The 18,607-nt window shown below is 46.1% G+C and overlaps 1 protein-coding gene across 2 annotated transcripts in view; it reads left to right on the top strand.

Annotated features, from left to right (window-relative positions):
- Positions 1 to 18,607, top strand: part of grik4 (glutamate receptor, ionotropic, kainate 4) — a gene marked incomplete at both ends in the record, with an annotated part of 156,478 nt that overhangs the window by 112,199 nt on the left and 25,672 nt on the right. For both annotated transcript variants that reach the window (XM_080007177.1, XM_080007176.1), the window contains one exon: positions 9,586 to 9,693. In XM_080007177.1, the coding sequence (XP_079863303.1) occupies positions 9,586 to 9,693 (108 nt within the window). The remainder of the gene's footprint in view (positions 1 to 9,585; positions 9,694 to 18,607) is intronic.

The following is an 18,607-nucleotide window of genomic DNA, read 5'->3' as shown; positions in this document are numbered from 1 at the left end:
GTGCCCCGGTGCCTCTGTGCCGCTGCCGTGGCTCTGTCTCAGATTTATTTTTCATTTTTTTTGTCTTCTTGTGTGCTCGTAAAATTCCTCGCCAGGCTTGCGACGACGATACAGTCAGAGATTACGCGCGGCAGCTCTGTGACCTCTCTATCTTGTTGTTTTCTATATCCTCTGTTGTCAGCACAAGTCATTCCCCCGCCACAGAGTACGACGTTATCCGCGTTGGCTCCCACCTCCGCTCCCCCTCTCCCTCTATCTCTCTCTCTCTCTCTCTCTCACCGCTTTCGTCGTTGGATCCCTGCTCAACAACACCATTACGGCCCCCGAACGCTTAAAACGCTTCACGCCGTGATCCACCACCCACAGAAGCGGTGATTTGTGTGTGGGGGGAGGGAGAACCAAAGGACGAGCGTCACTGAAATCAGAGCAAAGAAAAAGGGATTTTCGGGGGCCAGAGCGCTCGGCCTGCTTCTGACCCGGCACGGCCTCCCGAGACGGACGCAGGTTTTGGACAGCCGGTGGGGTTGCGCGGGGTGACGCGGGACGGGGACTGCCAGGGCGTCCGTTGTTTGTCTCGCGTTCTTTGGGGTATTCGGAGCTTTCGGAGGACAAAAACAAATGCTCCCCCCCCCCCCCCCCCGGCTCGGGCCTCATTACGAAGCCGGAGCGAGAGAGGACGTTGTTTTTACAAAGCACCAAATCATTTCTGTGAAAGTCAAACACAACAGAAACTATTATGAAATCTCACTTGTATGGAATAACAACACGCGTCACCAGGTTAGCAAAAGAGTTGAAGTCCAAGGTCTTGAAGGGTCACATCCCAGAATGCCCCTCGCCAGTCTTAAATCTCTTTTTTGTTGTTGTAATTTCATGGATCCTAAAGTAGTAGCTCTGTGCTTGGCTTTCTGGACCCTTGACTGCGGGTAAATGCGTCCGTGAGGCTCGAAAAGTTTAAGTGCTGAGTGAAATGAAGAGGCTCTGTATTAAAAATAGAGGGTTTTTTCCAGAACACATCACCACCATCACTTCTACAGAGAACACACACACGCGCACACACACACACACACACACACACACACAAACACACACGCAGGCACGGACGCACACGTACACACACACTCGCATGCAAGCGTAACTGCATCCTGTTCATGCTGTGGTGCTGGCAAAAAATATCGCTGACTGCATTAATGGACAGGCTACCTTTATTATCACTGCCCAATCAATTTTTCAGCCATGTTTTAAATGACTTAGTGAGGCATTGTTGTAAAAAGTATCGTCATACATTTTGCGAGACATTATGAACCAAGTGGCAATAATGTTGTTGTTTTTTAGTATATTGCAAACATACTGTGCAATTATTTGATATATTCCACAAGACATTGCCATCCGATTATATTTTTAAATACTGAAGATGGCACCAACTTTAAACATTTGTAATTTGTGTTTGCGTTCATTATTTATGCCATAGTTGTAGTTGTGCCAAACTGAATACGATGTTCTGTCACAAACCGAATGCATAAAAACATACACTGGTATTTTCACACATGGATAGGTAACATTCACAAGCCGTCACCTGGTTCAAGCAGTGGTGATGTGATTCAGCGTATTTGGGTTCGGACTGAGACGCCAGCGAGAGGGTGTCTCACCTCCTCAGTACAGAGACACGGGCCAGAGCAGACACATCCACGTCGCAGAACCAGAGGCCGTCACTCACACGCACACGCACACGCACACGCACACACACACACACACACACACACAAATACACACACACACACTGTGGAACCTGATTGCTGTAGCCTCAGTGTAAGTGGGCCATATTGGATTATTGTTCCATAATAGTAACTATTTCTTCTCTCAGTTATGATGGATGCCAGTGTCACGGCGCGGTCTCGCCACGGCCTATTGGACCCGCCGGTTCTGACAGGAGAATCAGCCAATCCTGTCGCTCCAGTGAGCAGCCGCCCTAATCCCCCCCCCCCCCCTCCCAACACACACACACACACACACACACACACACACACACAAACACACACACACACACACACACAGACTGTAATTCCAGGTTTCAGAGCAAACCCTGGGTAATCCCTCACAAGGCGCGTTGCTCCACTTATTCTCTAGCTCCACCACCCTCCCCTATCTCTCTCTCTCTTGTTCCCCCACTCTCCCTCTCGTATTCGGGTACCCAGGCCCCACCGCTCCTTTTACCTCCTCATTGATTTTCTTTCCATTTTCCGTCCTGAGCACACCTCCTCGGCGAGATGATTGACAAACCCCCGGGCCGCGTGCTTTCGAGTTCTCTTTTCTCGCTCTCTCTCTCTCTCTCTCTCTCTCTCTCTCTCTCTCTCTCTCTCGCTCTCCGTCCTCCCGCTATTACATTGTCTTTTATTAGCAGCTCGACCATATTCTCCTCCCCTCGTGATTCGCTCTCCGTTGCTCGGGATGATAAATCACACCCTAATAGAAGGAGCTGGTATCAATCTCCCCTCTCGTACGTACATTAAAGCTCGGCCGTTTTTTAATTGCCGCGCGGAGCATTACGGCAGAGGACGGCGCTCGCAGATGCGGCCAGTGGCGGCATCAATATTTTTTTGTACATCAACACATCAACACATGCGACACTAACTCTCGCCGTGATGGAGCTGTATGGCTCCGGCTAATAGTTGTTTGGCTTCCGCCGCGCTCCAAAGTTTTGTTTAATGCCGTCCCTTTCGTGTCTCAGCGGGTTCATTATGGTTATCGCGGCTTCGCGGTACACAACTTTGGGGGAAGAAGAGCGGCGAGGACGGAGTGAGACTTGAGACATATGACTGACACTTAGTGATTTTATCACCCAGCCCCGAGATTTATGGCAGACATTGTTGGGGTCTGCTTAATCATTCATCAACTTAATTAGCAGGTTATTGGGACCACTCAGACTATTGGACCGCTTTAATTGTACACGTCAGTGACGGAAAGGAGAAAAAAAAGAAAAAAACTAATTACGAAATATTGTAATAAGATTTATGAAGTGACTGAAAGTTTTCCTTCCAATTTCCAAATGGATGTGGGCTTTGTGTCCTGGACAACTTGTGCCCTCACTTTTTTTATGCTTAGAATGCTTGCAATGAAGACAGCAATTGTGGTTTTTTTATTGCATAATGCTTTGAATTATTACGTATCCCGACAAGCTTGATAAAGCAGGGCTTGGCTCGAGCTGCTCCCAATTATTTCCTTGCTTTTCGCTTTCTTCCACTTTTATTTTGGGTGTGTTTGTTTTCTTTCCTTTCCTCTTCCTATTATTTCCCACAGTACATTTAGTTCATTTTAGAAGGAGAGCGAAAACACAACCGCAATGAGTGAAGGTGGCATGATAAAACTCCCGGACTACAACTTCACTTCCAGCCGGTGGCGTAACATGGCGCTGATAGGCCCCGGCGCTAATACTGTTTTTGGTCCACTCCGCCACATACACCCGCACCCTGTGGGGCAACTCCAGCTACTGCTAGCCGCCCTAGGCACTCTGTTGGCGTGGGGGTGGGGGATGGGGATGCTTTTTTTTGTTTTTCATTATATAAGGAAACAGAGCGAAATGAAATCCATCTAAAGTAAAAACACAATGTTTTTATTTGCTTTATTCGGAGGAACGGGGCAGGCGGACACGCAACGGAGCGGAGAGTGCAGGCGCTCCTGTCTTGCTCTCCATTACACATGGAGAGGAGATTTCATAGGCATATCTAGCTGGTCCCTCTCCATTACGCATGGAGTGGGAGACAGGGGCGTAAATTGCAACACAATCGCTCCCTTTCGGCAGTGCCCTCGTAATGTCGCCTATAGGAAGCGCCGGCCCTACACACACAAACACACACACATTCACGCCCCTGAAAGCACACAATTGCACCACACGGTGCACCACACCATGATTAGGTATGTTCAGCACCATATATATCTGGTATTGTGTTATTAAAATATCTTTATCTATAGAAGGATATATATTTTTAGAGGTAAATATTGGCATTGATATTTGTTCCACTTGAACGCTCATCATGGTATGGGCCCCTAGCGGTCACTGGGCCCCGGCACAGCGGCACAGGTTGCATCGTAGGTAGTTACGCCACTGCGTCCAGCTCGCGGAGATTGGAGTCAAACCTGTTCACCTCGTATTCATCCTCCGTTCTTTATGTCTCTCCCCGCTTCACCACCACACGCATGCACACAGACACGCTCCTCCTCAATCCCAGGCTCAGTCCTGGTCGTACATCTCACAGACTCACCTTCATCTCCCCCTCCTCCTCCTCCTCCCTCCACCTCCTCCTCCTCCTCCTCCTCCTCCTCCTCCTCCTCTCCGGGGGCTTTTACACTTGATTGTGTATCTTGATTGCACACACCACAGCGCACATATGCCCTTTGGGGATATGTGCGCGCCTTCTCCTCCATGAACCCCTTCTCCGTCTTTGTCCCCCGGAGGTTGTCAGTTTGTCATCGGCGGTGCTGGGTGTGTTGTGTCATGGCCGCCGCCGCCACCGCCGCCGTCGGTGGTACTGCTGCTGCTGCTGCTGCTGCTGCTGCTGCTGCATAGAGCGGCTCTAATCTATTTGTTCGAGCTCCTGTTGGTGTTATCTCTCCCACGAGCACACCGGAGGAAATGTAAGAGCTCTTTGATCGGAGCCTCAAAGGAAAGAAACGCCTCGAGTTCCATGTCCATTTCACTTATTTCCGTTCGTTCAATTTATTTATTTATTCTCCTCCCATTTAGTTCCAGTCTTCAGGTAAAATGTGTAAGTGGCTGTCAGACAAAAGGCGTTGATGAACTTCAATGGAGTGAAATTTGCGGAGCATCTGGTAATTTGGCCTTTCAACAAACAGCGAGGTGACACAGCTTAGAGATGGGATATCAAAAATATCTTGTCTTACAGTTCTATCCTCTTCAAGTGTTTTCCCAAATATTTACCGGCCTCTCCCCACTTTAAACCCATTCTGTGATGTAGTGAATCACCGGATCACCGTCTGTCCATGTAATATATTTTATTTCATCCTGAGATTTGAGGGGTTTCCAAGTGGTTTTGGGGGTAGACCCCACATCTATGCAATTTCCAAGAGAAAGAGTATTAAAAAAATGATATATTTATACATTTCAATTTCAGACAGTGTCTGCAGTGAGATGGCCAATTAAGAGGCTTTGATATTTTTTTTATGAGTTTATGTGAGATGACAACCTTCTCTGTAGAAACGTACACCCTTTACATCCAAAAAGTGCGCATGAGTCAGATTTTAACACCATTGAATCTTTATCTGATTTACACAGAAACACGGAAGAAACTGTAGAAACTGCTTTGCCTCAACAATATATTTTACTCCGAATAATATCTTGTACAGTTCATGCTTTTTTTTTAAACTGATAACACACTTGACAATCACCAGAGATGTGGACTGGAGTCACTGTGATGTGGACTGGAGTCAACTCGAGTCCCTGTTTTGACAACTTGCAACTTGACTCGAGACAAAACAAATGACTTGAGACTGGACTTGGCCTTGGAAGTTAAAGACTCGCGACGTGACTTGAGACGATGATGACTCCAATGACTTGTTTGTGCTCACGTTCCTGCACCGAAACCTTGAACTAAAACGTGATCGGCAAACAAAAAGGTACTTTGTTTGGTCTCGGTATTCCCCCCTCACCTTATGTTGTCGTAGTCATTGTTGTAGTAATCCATGAACGGTGCCATCGCGCAATTTGAGATTTCCTTATCAAACACAAGTTGGTGTTTAGAAAGTTGTAAGTTGTGAACGAGGGACAGTGTTTTTTCCCTTCCGTGTTAAGCTCCGTGGGCCGTGAGTGGTACGTGACGCGCCGCGCTCCTCCATGTTTGTTTACGTCCGCTCCCACGCGCAGGTAGCGTTAAGCACGGCGACTGCAAATGATGTCACATATTGCTGTAAAGCAGTTCTGCCGCTGATTGGCGACATAGGGATGGAAACTGTATAAAAAACCCGCCCGATATCGGTGATTATTTGACTTGGGATTGGCAGTTATGCGGCCAATGTGTCCCGATTTTTAAATATTGATTATTTATTCTGTACTTATCTGTTTTACACTACTTTTAAGTTACTCACCAAAAAAAAAACATTATAGCATTATAAATCCATCTATGTTTGTTTACACTCCCGTTTAGACAAGGCTCTCCAAGCAATAAGCATTGCTGCGTTATGGGAAACTCGGCAAATAAATTTGTTTCAGAAGTGATGATGCGTTCACTGGAACTTGGGGGAAAAAAAATGTGATTAAATTTAATATTATCTTCTACATTTTTTAATCAATAAAAAAGTTATTTGTGTGTTTATTTTTATTTATGTGTTTAGATAAAAGCTAAATGTTCTCAAATACAGAAACGTTGATAAAATATTTTTTCTTCAAATTGATTAAAAAATGTTGCACTTTTGGACAAAATATTGTTCAAAACATCAGTAATCAGTGGGCTAGGCTCTCTAAAATCGGGCTCGGCATCAGACTCTTGCATCGGTCGGGCTCCAAAAATATATATACACAATACAATTTTCCCATCTTCTTGCGAAATATATCCTCATACAGTACCGCACAGCCGTAATATTAAATATAAAATATTAAAATGCTCAATGTTGTCAATGTTGACATCACAAATGTAGTGCAATGTTACCCGGTATGCGAGCGCACTCTGGCCATTGTCATGATTGGAAGATTACCCTGTCATTCAAGCTCCTCACTACCTGAGATTATTTTTCAACGGGAAGCACTTGTTAGCCTCCCTCTGATTACACACACACACACACACACACACACACACACACACACACACACACACACACACACACACACACACACACACAGTATGATCAGATCAGATCATCATGGCGGCCGTGACTGTGCCAAGACTCATCACTTTCGGATTCAAAAATTTAATTCGATCCTTTTCATTTTCAAATCAGTTTGTGCAAATCTGTTCGCAACTTTTTGAGATATTCTGCAAACATGCAGACAGACAGACGGGGGTGGAATGTAACGAAGTTTGACGTTTGGATGTCAGTTTTTCATTGTTCGAAAGTGATGGGGAGGGAATCTTTTAGATTGAAAATAAATTAAGAAAAAAATATCCTTTTATAAGTGAATTGTTTTTTTATTACATTTATTGAACTGAATATCAATATTTAAAAAAACAAATTCAATTCATTGTCATACTTTTGAACAGGTATGATAGATCGGCCAATAATATCATCAAGACAGGTACTAATACCTTTCTCTTTATAAAGCCAGAGTACTGCCGGTAAGACTGCAGTATCTTGGGGGAAAAAAGTGATTTGACTTGGGACTTGACGTGCCTTAACTGAGGACTCGACTTCACCTTACTTGACTTAACCTGTGACTTCACTTGACTTGCCCAAGGAACAATGACTTGGGACTTGCTTGAGACTTGGACCAAATGACTTGAGGCTTACTTGTGACTTGGATAGGAGTGTCTTGGTGACAACCGCATCCAGTATTATACTGACTTCACATTTATATGATCCTTTGTAGTTTTCTGGATTAAGATATGTAACGGCAAAGGATAACCGTGAAGATAAGATAGTGTCTCATGTGAAAATGGAATTCGTTTTGTTGCTGTGGACGGGCATGATGACAGCTCGCAGGGAAGTGCCTTTTTGTGCCGAGGCGCGGGGCCTTTAACTGCCGTCCAGCTGTGGGCCCACCTTCCCACTGGGCCACTCCAGTGGAGCTGGAGCCGTAGAAAAAGGGTGATTTTCACTGTATTATTTTACAAATATGTCATAAACCACCGATTTTTGCATTGAAAGTATTGGATGTACTCATCACAGAGCTGCTCGGCACCTAAATGAGAAAATGTATCCATTATCTATTCTTTGGAATCCCTGCAACATCTATGGAAATTGTTCTTGACTGTGGATTTTGTTGCTCCAGCTGATAGGGTCATGGAGATGTTGTTATTTTTTGGTAGCGGAGCACTGACAGAAGACCTTGGAAGACTTTGCATTCTGACTCCGCAAAGTGCTGGTCAAATTAGAGGACGGCGTAAGCACTGCGGCTCCTGCTAATTGGGAGATGTGGATGCACTTTATAAGAGACAACACGTTTAAGGTCAAAATCTGTCAGCGCCTCTGCGCCCAGTGCGATGTGTGAAACGCAAGCACGGATAGAAAGAAAGCACGCCTTCTGTTGCCTTGGTTGTGTTTGATTGTGTGTGTGTGTGTGTGTGTGTGTGTGTGTGTGTGTGTGTGTGTGTGTGTGTGTGTGTGTGTGTGTGTGTGTGTGTGTGTGTGTGTGTGTGTGTGTGTGTGTGTGTGTGTGTGTGTGTGTGTAAAATTCTAGTACTGTGTATAATACATAATCTACAGTAATAATCACCTAATAAACACAATTGATTATCTTCTGATTCAAAAATGCCTTCAGTTTTTTATATATACTGTATATATATGTAATATATACTTGTATAAAGAGTATATATAGGGAGAAAGAGAGAAGGTGACAGAGATAAATTCATAGATTCATAATTGTAGTTACGGAAGCAAATTGAGTTTGAAATTGTTTTTGTCTTGAATATGTAAAGAGAAGAGCCTGACAAACCCACTCAAATTACACCCTGACTGCGTCTAAAATGTGAAGGTGGAGACAGGCTGAATTACATATTCATTACATAAAGTGCACATCTTGTACAAGACAGCTTATCCCGACAAGGTTCCCCCACAAAGTGGAGCACTTCCATCAAAGCACCTGCTGTGCGGCGGTGAATTGGACTCACACCAAGCACAATGCATCCGAAACCTCGCCGCCGGCTGGTCAAGGGCAAATTACAGCGTAAAAAAGATTTGGTCCTCGAGAAAAACTTAACAAGTTGGCTGCAATCAAGCGGTGGTAACAAGAACATTGTCTTGGCTCATATCTGGGTAACAGCAAAACAAGACGCACGGAAAGAAGACCAGAGTGGATTGATGAGGCATCTGCACTCCCAAAGTATATAATGCAGGGAGGAGCAAACGGGGGAGGCAGGAGGGGAGGCACTGAAATAGGATGAGGGTAGGAAGAAGGAGAGCCGCTGGAGGTGAGAAGCCCCGCTGGAGCTGTAATGAGTATTAGAATGTGTGTGCGCGCCGCAGGATTGGCCAGTAATTGGCTTAATGAATGCATTCTGTTACTTCTGATTAAACACATGCCCCGGGTTCGCTTCTCAAGGAGCCGCGCTCGTGTTGTCTTTCTCCCGTTCGCCAATCCGCTTCACCCCCCTGATCTTTCCGCGTAACTGCTCGTAGTAATGTGTTTTAAGATTTTTTTTTTTTTTTATGACGCCCTCGGTTTTCTCTCTTTGACCTCCATCCTTCTCCCTTGGTAACCGAAACCTGTGTCCGCCCGAAGGTCGCACTAATTGTCCTTGAGATAAGAGGTTAGAGAATAAGCGCCGTGTTGTCTCAATCGACCTTTTCTGCGCTGGCGGCCTTGTGAACTCAATAGGTGTGTGTGTGTGTGTGTGTGTGCGTGCGTGCGTGTGTGTGTGTGTGTGTGTGTGTGTGTGTGTGTGTGTGTGTGTGTGTGCGTGTGCGCGCACGCTACCTTTGCAGATTGGCCAGTGGCATTCTGAAGATGGTCTTTTCATGGAGAGGAAGCTTCCATCCGTCAACTTGACCGACACCCTCTTCAACACCACTCTCACCATCACGACGATATTGGTGAGTCACTCGCACGCGCACATGCAGACGACTCTCCGACTCCAACTTATCACTTCAGTCCAAAAAAAATAACAATGGATGATAACAATGCATAGGAGGTGACGCGGCTGACGTCCGGGTTTTTTTTACATCACCGCGTGAAAAGTGTTTCCAGTTCTATCAGAGCTACAGCAGGAGACGTTTGGAGCTCTGCTACGGAGATTTGAAGCGTTGTAGTATTTCCTTAGATATTACACGAGGCATAATATAGACGTTATTACGCAAGACGACTTATTATCTCAACGTTGTCAATGCGTTCATGTTCCAGGTGCACGATTTTTAAAAAGCTACGTCTTTTCACAATGTCACATCCGCTCTACACCGGATGTGGAAAGTAACTAGTTACAAATACTCTTGTTACAGTTACATAAGTGGGTTTCCACCTGTAATGGTACTTGATGGAATCCAACAAGCTCTTCTGATACTTTTTGTTTACGTGAGGCATTTTCTGTTCTGTGTCTCTTGCTATTTTTCGATTTTGATAACAGTTGCTAAGTAAATATTCGAACATCGATCCCGATCGCCTCTAAACAAAAGAAACCAGACAAAAATGTTCGAGATGATCATTTCGGAGCCGGTCGAAGCAAGGTGTTCCTGTCGATGCTTGTATCCTGCTGTTTGGTTAACTGTGCGCTTGCTGCTATTGTGCGTGCATAAAATAGCACAACTTCTCGTTACAGTGCCACAAAGCAAGAATCAATTTGTCATTGTTCGCTCTGAAACGCTCGAAGGCGGCGGCGTTGTCCTCCCTGAGCTGTCAGCCGTGTCCCGTCCAAATGTGTGATCATTTTGGTCCTTTTTATATGAAATAACTTTCTTTTCACCACAATGGAAATGGCTTCATTGTGTTATCCGCTCTCGCTCCTCGCTGCAGAGCTGTGTTCTGCAATGAAATTGTCTAAAACAAACAATCAGCCATTCGATGATTAATTGGATCTGTTTATGTGTGAAACGAGTGAAAGTGCTCGGTCCATTCAAGATTCAAGAGCACAATAATTACTAAACCGAACATAATAGCTAACCTAATTCCTACCTGGCTAACTAACTGAAACGAACTGATTCCTAAATCGGAATGCAGTTAGTGAATAGAATAATACAATTAAAAACAAAATAAAAATAAAATAAGACTCAAAAAGATAATACAAAGTGTGGGTACAGAATAGAAGTGAAGGGAATGAAGTTATCTATATGGGATAGGCTATTTGTATATACAGACATGTGCAGTAAAGTGCATGTAAATAAAGTAAGTGTGGAGATATACAGTACAGTATACAACATTACGGCACAGCAATACAGTAACACCGAACAGAATAGCTATACAGCGCAGTATGCAGTAACCCAGTACAGTGATACAGTGTGCAGTACAGTATGCTATATACAGTACATTAAGGCGGTGGAGCCTATGTGTGTGTCTCAGTCTTATGGCTTGCGGGAAAAAAACTCTGTCTCTGTCTCTCTGTGTGACTGTGGAGCATGTGCCCGACCACAGCAGCTGGAACAGTCCGTTGTTGGGGTGATGAGGATCCTTCATGATCCTGCGGACTCTGCTACTACACCTCCTGGTGTATAACTCCTGCAGGGAGGGGAGGGTAGTTCCAGTGGTATGTTGGGCTGAACGCACCACCCTCTGCAGGGCCCGCCTCGGGGGTTGTGATTCGTTGTGTTTGTCCGTGTATTTACGAGTAGGTTACTTACTAATAGGTTATGGCCTTTATCGGCTGGAAAGATCCCCCCCAAATATGTTGTCCAGAAAAATTAAGTAATTTCAGCCAAGACTTGCATTACTCTCTCCATCTTTGGTCTCTGCTGGCCGTTTCATTTCAGAAACTCCTTCGAGCGCCTCGTGTGAGACGTGCGCTTCGTTCCGCATCGGTTTCATCTCAGCGTTGCATCTAAAAACACGGAGCGCTACTCCAACGTTAATATTTTCATGGTTTTTGCGCCGCCTCAGCGCTCAGAGACGCCGCGCCCGAGCCGCAGTTTCTTCATCATTAAGTCCCGACGCCGCGTGCTTAGTCAGGGATCATCAGAGTGACGATCCCGACGCGAGTCGTCTGGAAGTCGTTGAGGTCCCTGGGAACCGCAAGCAGCAAAACCCAGAGTCACGCACGGTTGACGTTGGTAGATTTTATTTAAGAGAGACTCAGAAGAGCGGGGGGAGAAAAAAAAAGTTGCCGCCGCTTGAAGTCGCACTCCCGCACACGTCGGCGGCCGCGGTTTTGCTTTCGATCCTCCGCCGAAGGGTTTCTGTTCCGGGAGAGGGACGGACGACTGAGCGGCGTCCGGTGGAGGCGATGTGCTTTAGACACCGCCCTGTTTGTCAAGATGCAGAGTCACATTCCGTGTGTCGGGGATCGCCGTTGGATTGCATTTCAGTGTACAGCTACTCATAGGTTTAGCGATTCGATGACGATGATGATGGTTTTGATGGGCATTAGGAGGCGGAAACAACAGCAGATGATACAGTACCACCTGCCTCTCTGAGGCTTTTTCACCAGGCCAAACACCTTGGCTTGTGAGGTTGACCAGGACCTGCAGCACGTCAGCGCTCCATCTGCTTTAATGCCACAGGAATGTTGACGACGTGCTGATAAACATTAAGAACGTCAGGACCCACATTCATTGTAAGGGAAAAATAAGCACTAGGCAGACTTAGAAACCTGTTGATACCAGATTTCAAGATTCAAGATTCAAGATTCGAGAGGTTTATTTGTCACATACATATACATACGTTCATACATTCAGTATATAAAGTGAAATGTCTTTCCATCATGATAAGGATCCTTATTTAATATGCATTGGACCACATAACATTTTGTCTCGAGGAGCCCAATCTGAGAACATTGCTATTGTTAGATTAGACTTATTACGAACTTCCGTACTGCACCTGTCTATGCTATAGTTATGGAGATTCCAGTTAAACTATGATCAAAACAGTCGCTCTCTAATGGTGCGAACATCTTGTAAGTGAAATAATGATGAAGTCTAACTGTTAATCATATTGCTGGGGACCCCTCCGGAAGGACCCCCGCTGGGTCCCGAGACCCAACGTCGAAAAACCACCGCCATGCAATGCGAAAGCTGCGGAGGAATTCCTTCGACGGAGCTTTCCTCAGCCTCCCTCGGCAACCGTACACACCTCGGCACGTAATGCACATACACACACACACGCACACTTTAGATTCTCCCGACCTGCCCCACCAGCTGATGAGCCAGGAGATAAGATGTAAATGAGCTTGTAAGCAGGGCGAAATTGCCCAATGTGTGATACTGAGTGTCTGGCTTATCAGCCGCGGGAGCTGGCAAGGAGCGTGTTGCCACCTTCCCCCTGGTGAACGGGCCACTGGTCTTATTGAGACTGATTGGGATTCAAGTGGAATGGTCCATTTTACTCCGCAGGGCAGAGAGATTTGATGGGTGGCGGGGGTGGGGGGGGGGGGGGGGGTGGCCTCGGAGGCGCTCGGGGATGGGGTTACAAATGAGACAATATTTTCACAACAGAAAGACGGAGTGAAGGGAAGAACGAGGGGAGCGTGGAGCTTCGATTTAACTTTGGAGATATAGAGTCCCCGGACCAAATTTGGGAAGCCACCAAGGAGCAATTTTCACAGTGTATCACAGCTCATTCATCACGGTGTGATTGCTGCATCGCTGTTATCTCGCCGCGGGGGCACGGGGCGAGCAACAGTTGAAAAGCCGCATAGGAATTCTGTAACAGTAGGTGGGTTGGTGTGTACACACACACCAACCCACCTACTGTGTGTGTGTGTGTGTGTGTGTTCGTGTGTGTGTGTGTGTTTTTTCCTATGTTCCAGGGATTTTGCTTGCGTCATGTCTTGTGGCATGTAATGTATCTGTAGCCCTCTTGTTTTTTGTTTTTTTCAGGCCTCAAGTACTTATAAACTTCAACCCATTTGTATTAATGTATGTGCACAAGCTTACATGTTACACACGCTTACACACTCTTGCATGTGTGTGTGTGGTGTGTGTGTGTGTGTGTGTGTGTGTGTGTGTGTGTGTGTGTGTGTGTGTGTGTGTGTGTGTGTGTGTGTGTGTGTGTGTGTGTGTGTGTGTGTGTGTGTGTGTGTGTGTGTGTGTGTGTGTGTGTGTGTGTTGTGTGTGTGTGTGTGTGAGAGCGAGGAAGAGAGAGACGCAGACATAACGCGCTGGCCTGCCGAGTGCAGCTTTATTTTTAACCTACATGCGTGGCTATCACTTCACCACTCCAATTCCACAAACAGCCCCAGAAGAGGCAACCGTAGAACTGATTACCAGCCCAGTGCGGGGCGGCCGCCGCGCTCGTAATCACCGACGCCCGGATCGGTCACGGACGATGGTGAGGATCTAGGGGAAATAATGTCTTTACACCTCCAGTAGCCACACTTAGGTAATGAAAAGGCTCCTCTTTCCTCCCGTGGATAAAGTCCGGTCGGCCGAGCCGCTCTCAGAGGTCTCTCTTCAGTGCTTGTCGTTCTGTTGAAGGACAGGAGGACCGGATGTCGTCGCTTTCCCAACGTGTGTGTTAGTCCTGCTCTGATCCCGTCGTGGTGTTCCAGTCATCAACACTCGAGCTGTTGGTGAAGTCGTCAATGGATCATTTTTGTCTCGAAAGTCTGTCACACGCATACTAACACTAACACTAGGAGTTAGTATGCATCCTTTACTTATGTTGTTAATAGTCAAAGTACCCTGAGCTTTCTGCAATGTTCTACTCAGGTAAAAGTACTCAGATACTTTTCTGATCAATGCATTCAAGGATTAAGATTGTCATTTTGAGACCCTTTAAATAACTAGAAATACCTTCACCTCTATTGGTTTAGATAAAAGGTTTGACGGTCACGCCTTAGTCCCCAAATTGTTCAAAATGAACCCGTTGCGGTAACTGACTGCAGCGCCTGCACAGAAATACATTTTAGTGAGAATATGTCAGTAAAAAGTATAAAAAGTAAATACCTGTTAAATATAGCGAGTAAAGGTATTAAATTGTCCCACAGTAAGTATTAAAATGGACACAGAGTTATTAAAAAAGTAAATAAATAAAATAAATACGTTACTTGAGTTATTTTCGACTTGTGATCATGCGTAAGGAGCAATCTACATTCGTAGTCTTGTCTCCAGCATTTGATAACATATTAAATAATGAAAAAAAAAACTAAAACTAAGAAGATATTATTTTGTCTTGTGTGTTTTTTGTATATTTTGTTATTTTACACCCCTAGGTAACACGCACACGCACACACACACACACACACACACACACACACACACACACACACACACACAATCACAAAGAGTGACAGTCTCTGATTAGGTCTTTCATTGTTTCAGGCCTCGATCACCACCTCTATTTCCTGTATGTCATCAGTGTGTTGTACATTAGAGGTAATTTATGTTTTTTGGGGCTTTGAAGCCGACCCTCCATCATGTCCGTCCAAACCTTAGAAGACGTGTTTCGAATGGTTAACGGAAAACAATTTGCTTTTCAATTTGTCATACCTGCAAACGGCAATGGAAGTACATGTTTAGTGCTGCCTCGGACGAAAAAGCCATTACACATCATTTGTTTAGAGAGCCTTTCAGTGACTGTAAGTACGGCACATTATTCCCTGTCCCAACTTATACTTTCAAGGTTAAAATGATTGAAAGAGTAATAATAATCTCAGCTGCGTATTGCAGCTGTTTTACAGTCCCGTTCCGCTTGTAAATGCATGAGATGGAAGGTAAAAATCCAACTTGTTGCTCTGAGTTATGGCTTATTTATTTACTCCGTTTCCTATGTCTTTCCTGGCATTTGAGGAAAAAACAGAACGGGGGAGGAAACTTCCAAACTTTCATGCGGTGTCAAACTGTGTCACTCCAGACTGATTACCCACAATGCATCACGCCTCCCTCCCTCCGATCCGTCCATCCTCCGTCCATCCTCGTTTCGTGTCGTCTACGTGCTTCCTTCTGTGAGCCACAAGATGGCCCCCTGCGTTTCAACTTGGCATGACCTTGCTTTGTCTTTTCCTTCTCCTTGAACTCCTATTTTATAAATACTTCTTGGACTCGTACGCCCCGCGCGGAGAGATGGCGGCGGAGCTCGGCGCGAGGAATTTTACATCAGAGGCGTCGTCTTTTCCGGGGCTCAGGAGAGCGGGATTGTTTTTTGGGGGGGAGGTAAGAAATCTGGTGGAAGGGAAGAAGGAAAGCAGCTCGGTGCAGCCTGTGAAGACGCCCTAAACACCCCGAGGCTCTGAGACGGGGAAACTCCTTTTTCTGCTGCTCGGATTCACCTGGCATAGTGTTACTGTGTGTGTGTGTGCGTGCGTGCGTGCGTGCGTGCGTGCGTGCGTGCGTGCGTGCGTGCGTGCGTGTGCGTGCGTGCGTGTGCGTGCATGCTTACTTCACTTTACAAGTTATCGTTCTCCTCCTGTGAAATGGGAATTTGTCATAAAAGCTCTATACTTTTCCCATTTCATTGCTTGATTTCTTTTCTTACTCAGTTCTGCAAAAAGAAGAAGTACCTCGACAGAATGTCGTTGTGATTTCTCCTCCGCTGGAGCCACCATTTGATACTTTACTAGACTATTATACTTTCATGTTTTCACTGTTAAATCTGGCTGTGGGTGTTGTGAGAAAGTATTGAACGTAAAGCTGCAAACAGATACCAAGTCTCTGGTATCAGCACGGATCTGGATGGTTTTGCCCCCCTCCCCGCCTGCCCCGCCCCCTTAATTCCTCCCATTTTTTATAGAAGACGCTGGAGTGATGGAAAGAGAGGGAGATTTCGAGAGAATGGCCGGGGAAATACTGAAAAAGGAGCGTGGGAGAAAGGGCAAAATGTTTGGGGCTTGGTGGCTCTGTCCCCGCCGTTATTGATCGCTGCTGGGATTTGCGGCCATGATTGATGGGTGCGCGCAAGGTCTTATTTTATTAGTCTGTACTTAACCAGGTCAACATGGAGGGGAGGGAGGCGGGGAGGTAGGGAGGGGGAGAGAGAGAGAGAGAGAGAGAGAGAGAGAGAGAGAGAAGGGTTCAGCTCGGAGGCATCCAGGCACCTAATGGCTGTAGCCATTTGTTCCAGATATATAGAATGCCTTTACCCTTCCTGGCGCACATCAATCAACAAGTGCGGCTGGAGAGGGATTTACAGTGGTGGGTTAATTAAGTGTTGTCGACGGACACGTATGCATGCGTGCACACACATTACCGCCCTCCGCTCCCTGAAGTGCTGGCTGATAATTGATTTCAGCCGACCCGTTTGTTCCGTCGCCCCCGAGCCCCGCCTCCCTGTTCCACATTAAGCCAAGCTGTTAAATAAGACGACGTTGGCACGGAGAAAATAAAGGCGCGAGACAGTTGAACGTTCGGCTCGGGCGCAATGTTCGGAAAGTTACAGCAGCTCCGCGAGCTCCCCAAATTAGCATTTATATGATGCCCGGTGCATGCCGAAGCATAAGCGCTGCGGAGGTGTCACATCAGGGCCAGTAAGGTGATACGCTCGGCTGCTTAAATGAGTTAATGAACAGAGGAGCACATTTACATTTATAGAGCGGCGGAGGCGCCGTGGCTAACCGGCCGGGGCCCCGCGAGGGACCGAGCCGGCTCCGCGTCCCCCCCCAGCCCCTTCCTCCGGATTCCGCTCTTTTACCGTGAAGTGGGATGGAGGGTTTAAATAGCCCGCGCCAATGCGCCGCAAACATCACTTCACTTTCTCTCTCTGTTATTTCACCTCGCGTTACCTGCCGTCTCCAGCCCACCGAAATGAAAAGGCGATGCCGGAGGACGATTGGGTCTGTCCTCTCCGTTTTCATCTGAGCAGAGACTTTCAGAGGGAGGGTTTCGCTGTCTGAGGAAATCATGTTTCCGGCGCTGAAGTCGGGCTTTACTCTCAGCCTCACTCACGGGGAAGCTCTGCCGAAGGTCGTTTTGGGTTCCATCCAGGCGAGGCTGACCAATCGACCGTTGGCTAAATTATAGCATGTCCCTCCTCCCCTAATTACTGTAGAATCACACCACCCCACCCCCCCACCCCCCTCCGCCCCCCAATAACATTAGCCTTTCCAGACACCTGGGAGTCAGTATTACAAGTCTTACGAGGGTCGGAGGAATAAGTGCACAGCGACAGTTTGCTTAGCACGGCTCGGTGGATCGGCAAGTTCATTTTGTTCATTTTCAGTAATGTTTTTTTTTGTTAATTTTCCTCATTTTTTTGTTGGGTTTTTTTTTTTTTATTGTTTATTGTTAATTTTTTTGGGGTTATCGTTTCAGCTAATTCCTGGGTTTATTGCATATTCCCATTAAATTGTTTTCTTCTTTAATTCTTATTACTCTATAATCCCTTTTTTGATGTGAGCTGCTGTGACACTGAAATTTCCCTGGGGAGACGAATAAAGCATCCATCCATATCCATCCGTCCATACATACATCCATTCATCTGTCCATCTGTCCATCCATCCATCCGTCTATAGATCCATTCATCCATCCACCCATCCACCCATCCATCCATCCATCCATCCATCCATTAATACATACATACATACATACATACATACATACATACATACATACATACATACATACATACATACATCTGTCCGTCCATCCATCCATCCATCCATCCATCCATCCATCCATCCATTAATACATACATACGTACATACATACATACATACATACATACATACATACATCCATACATCCATCCATCCAGCGTTGACGGTCGGATCTGCCACAGCTCCTGTGTCTGTTTTTCTCCCGCTGTGTGTGCGCCAGATTCTAAAATGTTCCCCAATTTCGGTGCGGCAGCGAGAGTTTTGTGAGGCTGGTCAATCAGCTGTCAGACAGCGATCCAATTGTAAGTATCATTAACGGCATAATTTATGGCAGCCGG

Source organism: Zeus faber, assembly GCF_960531495.2.
Source record: "Zeus faber genome assembly, chromosome: 9".
NCBI classification, from domain to species: domain Eukaryota; kingdom Metazoa; phylum Chordata; class Actinopteri; order Zeiformes; family Zeidae; genus Zeus; species Zeus faber.
The sequence above is the reverse complement of the archived record's forward strand: the minus strand, read 5'-3'. Positions and strand labels throughout refer to the sequence as shown.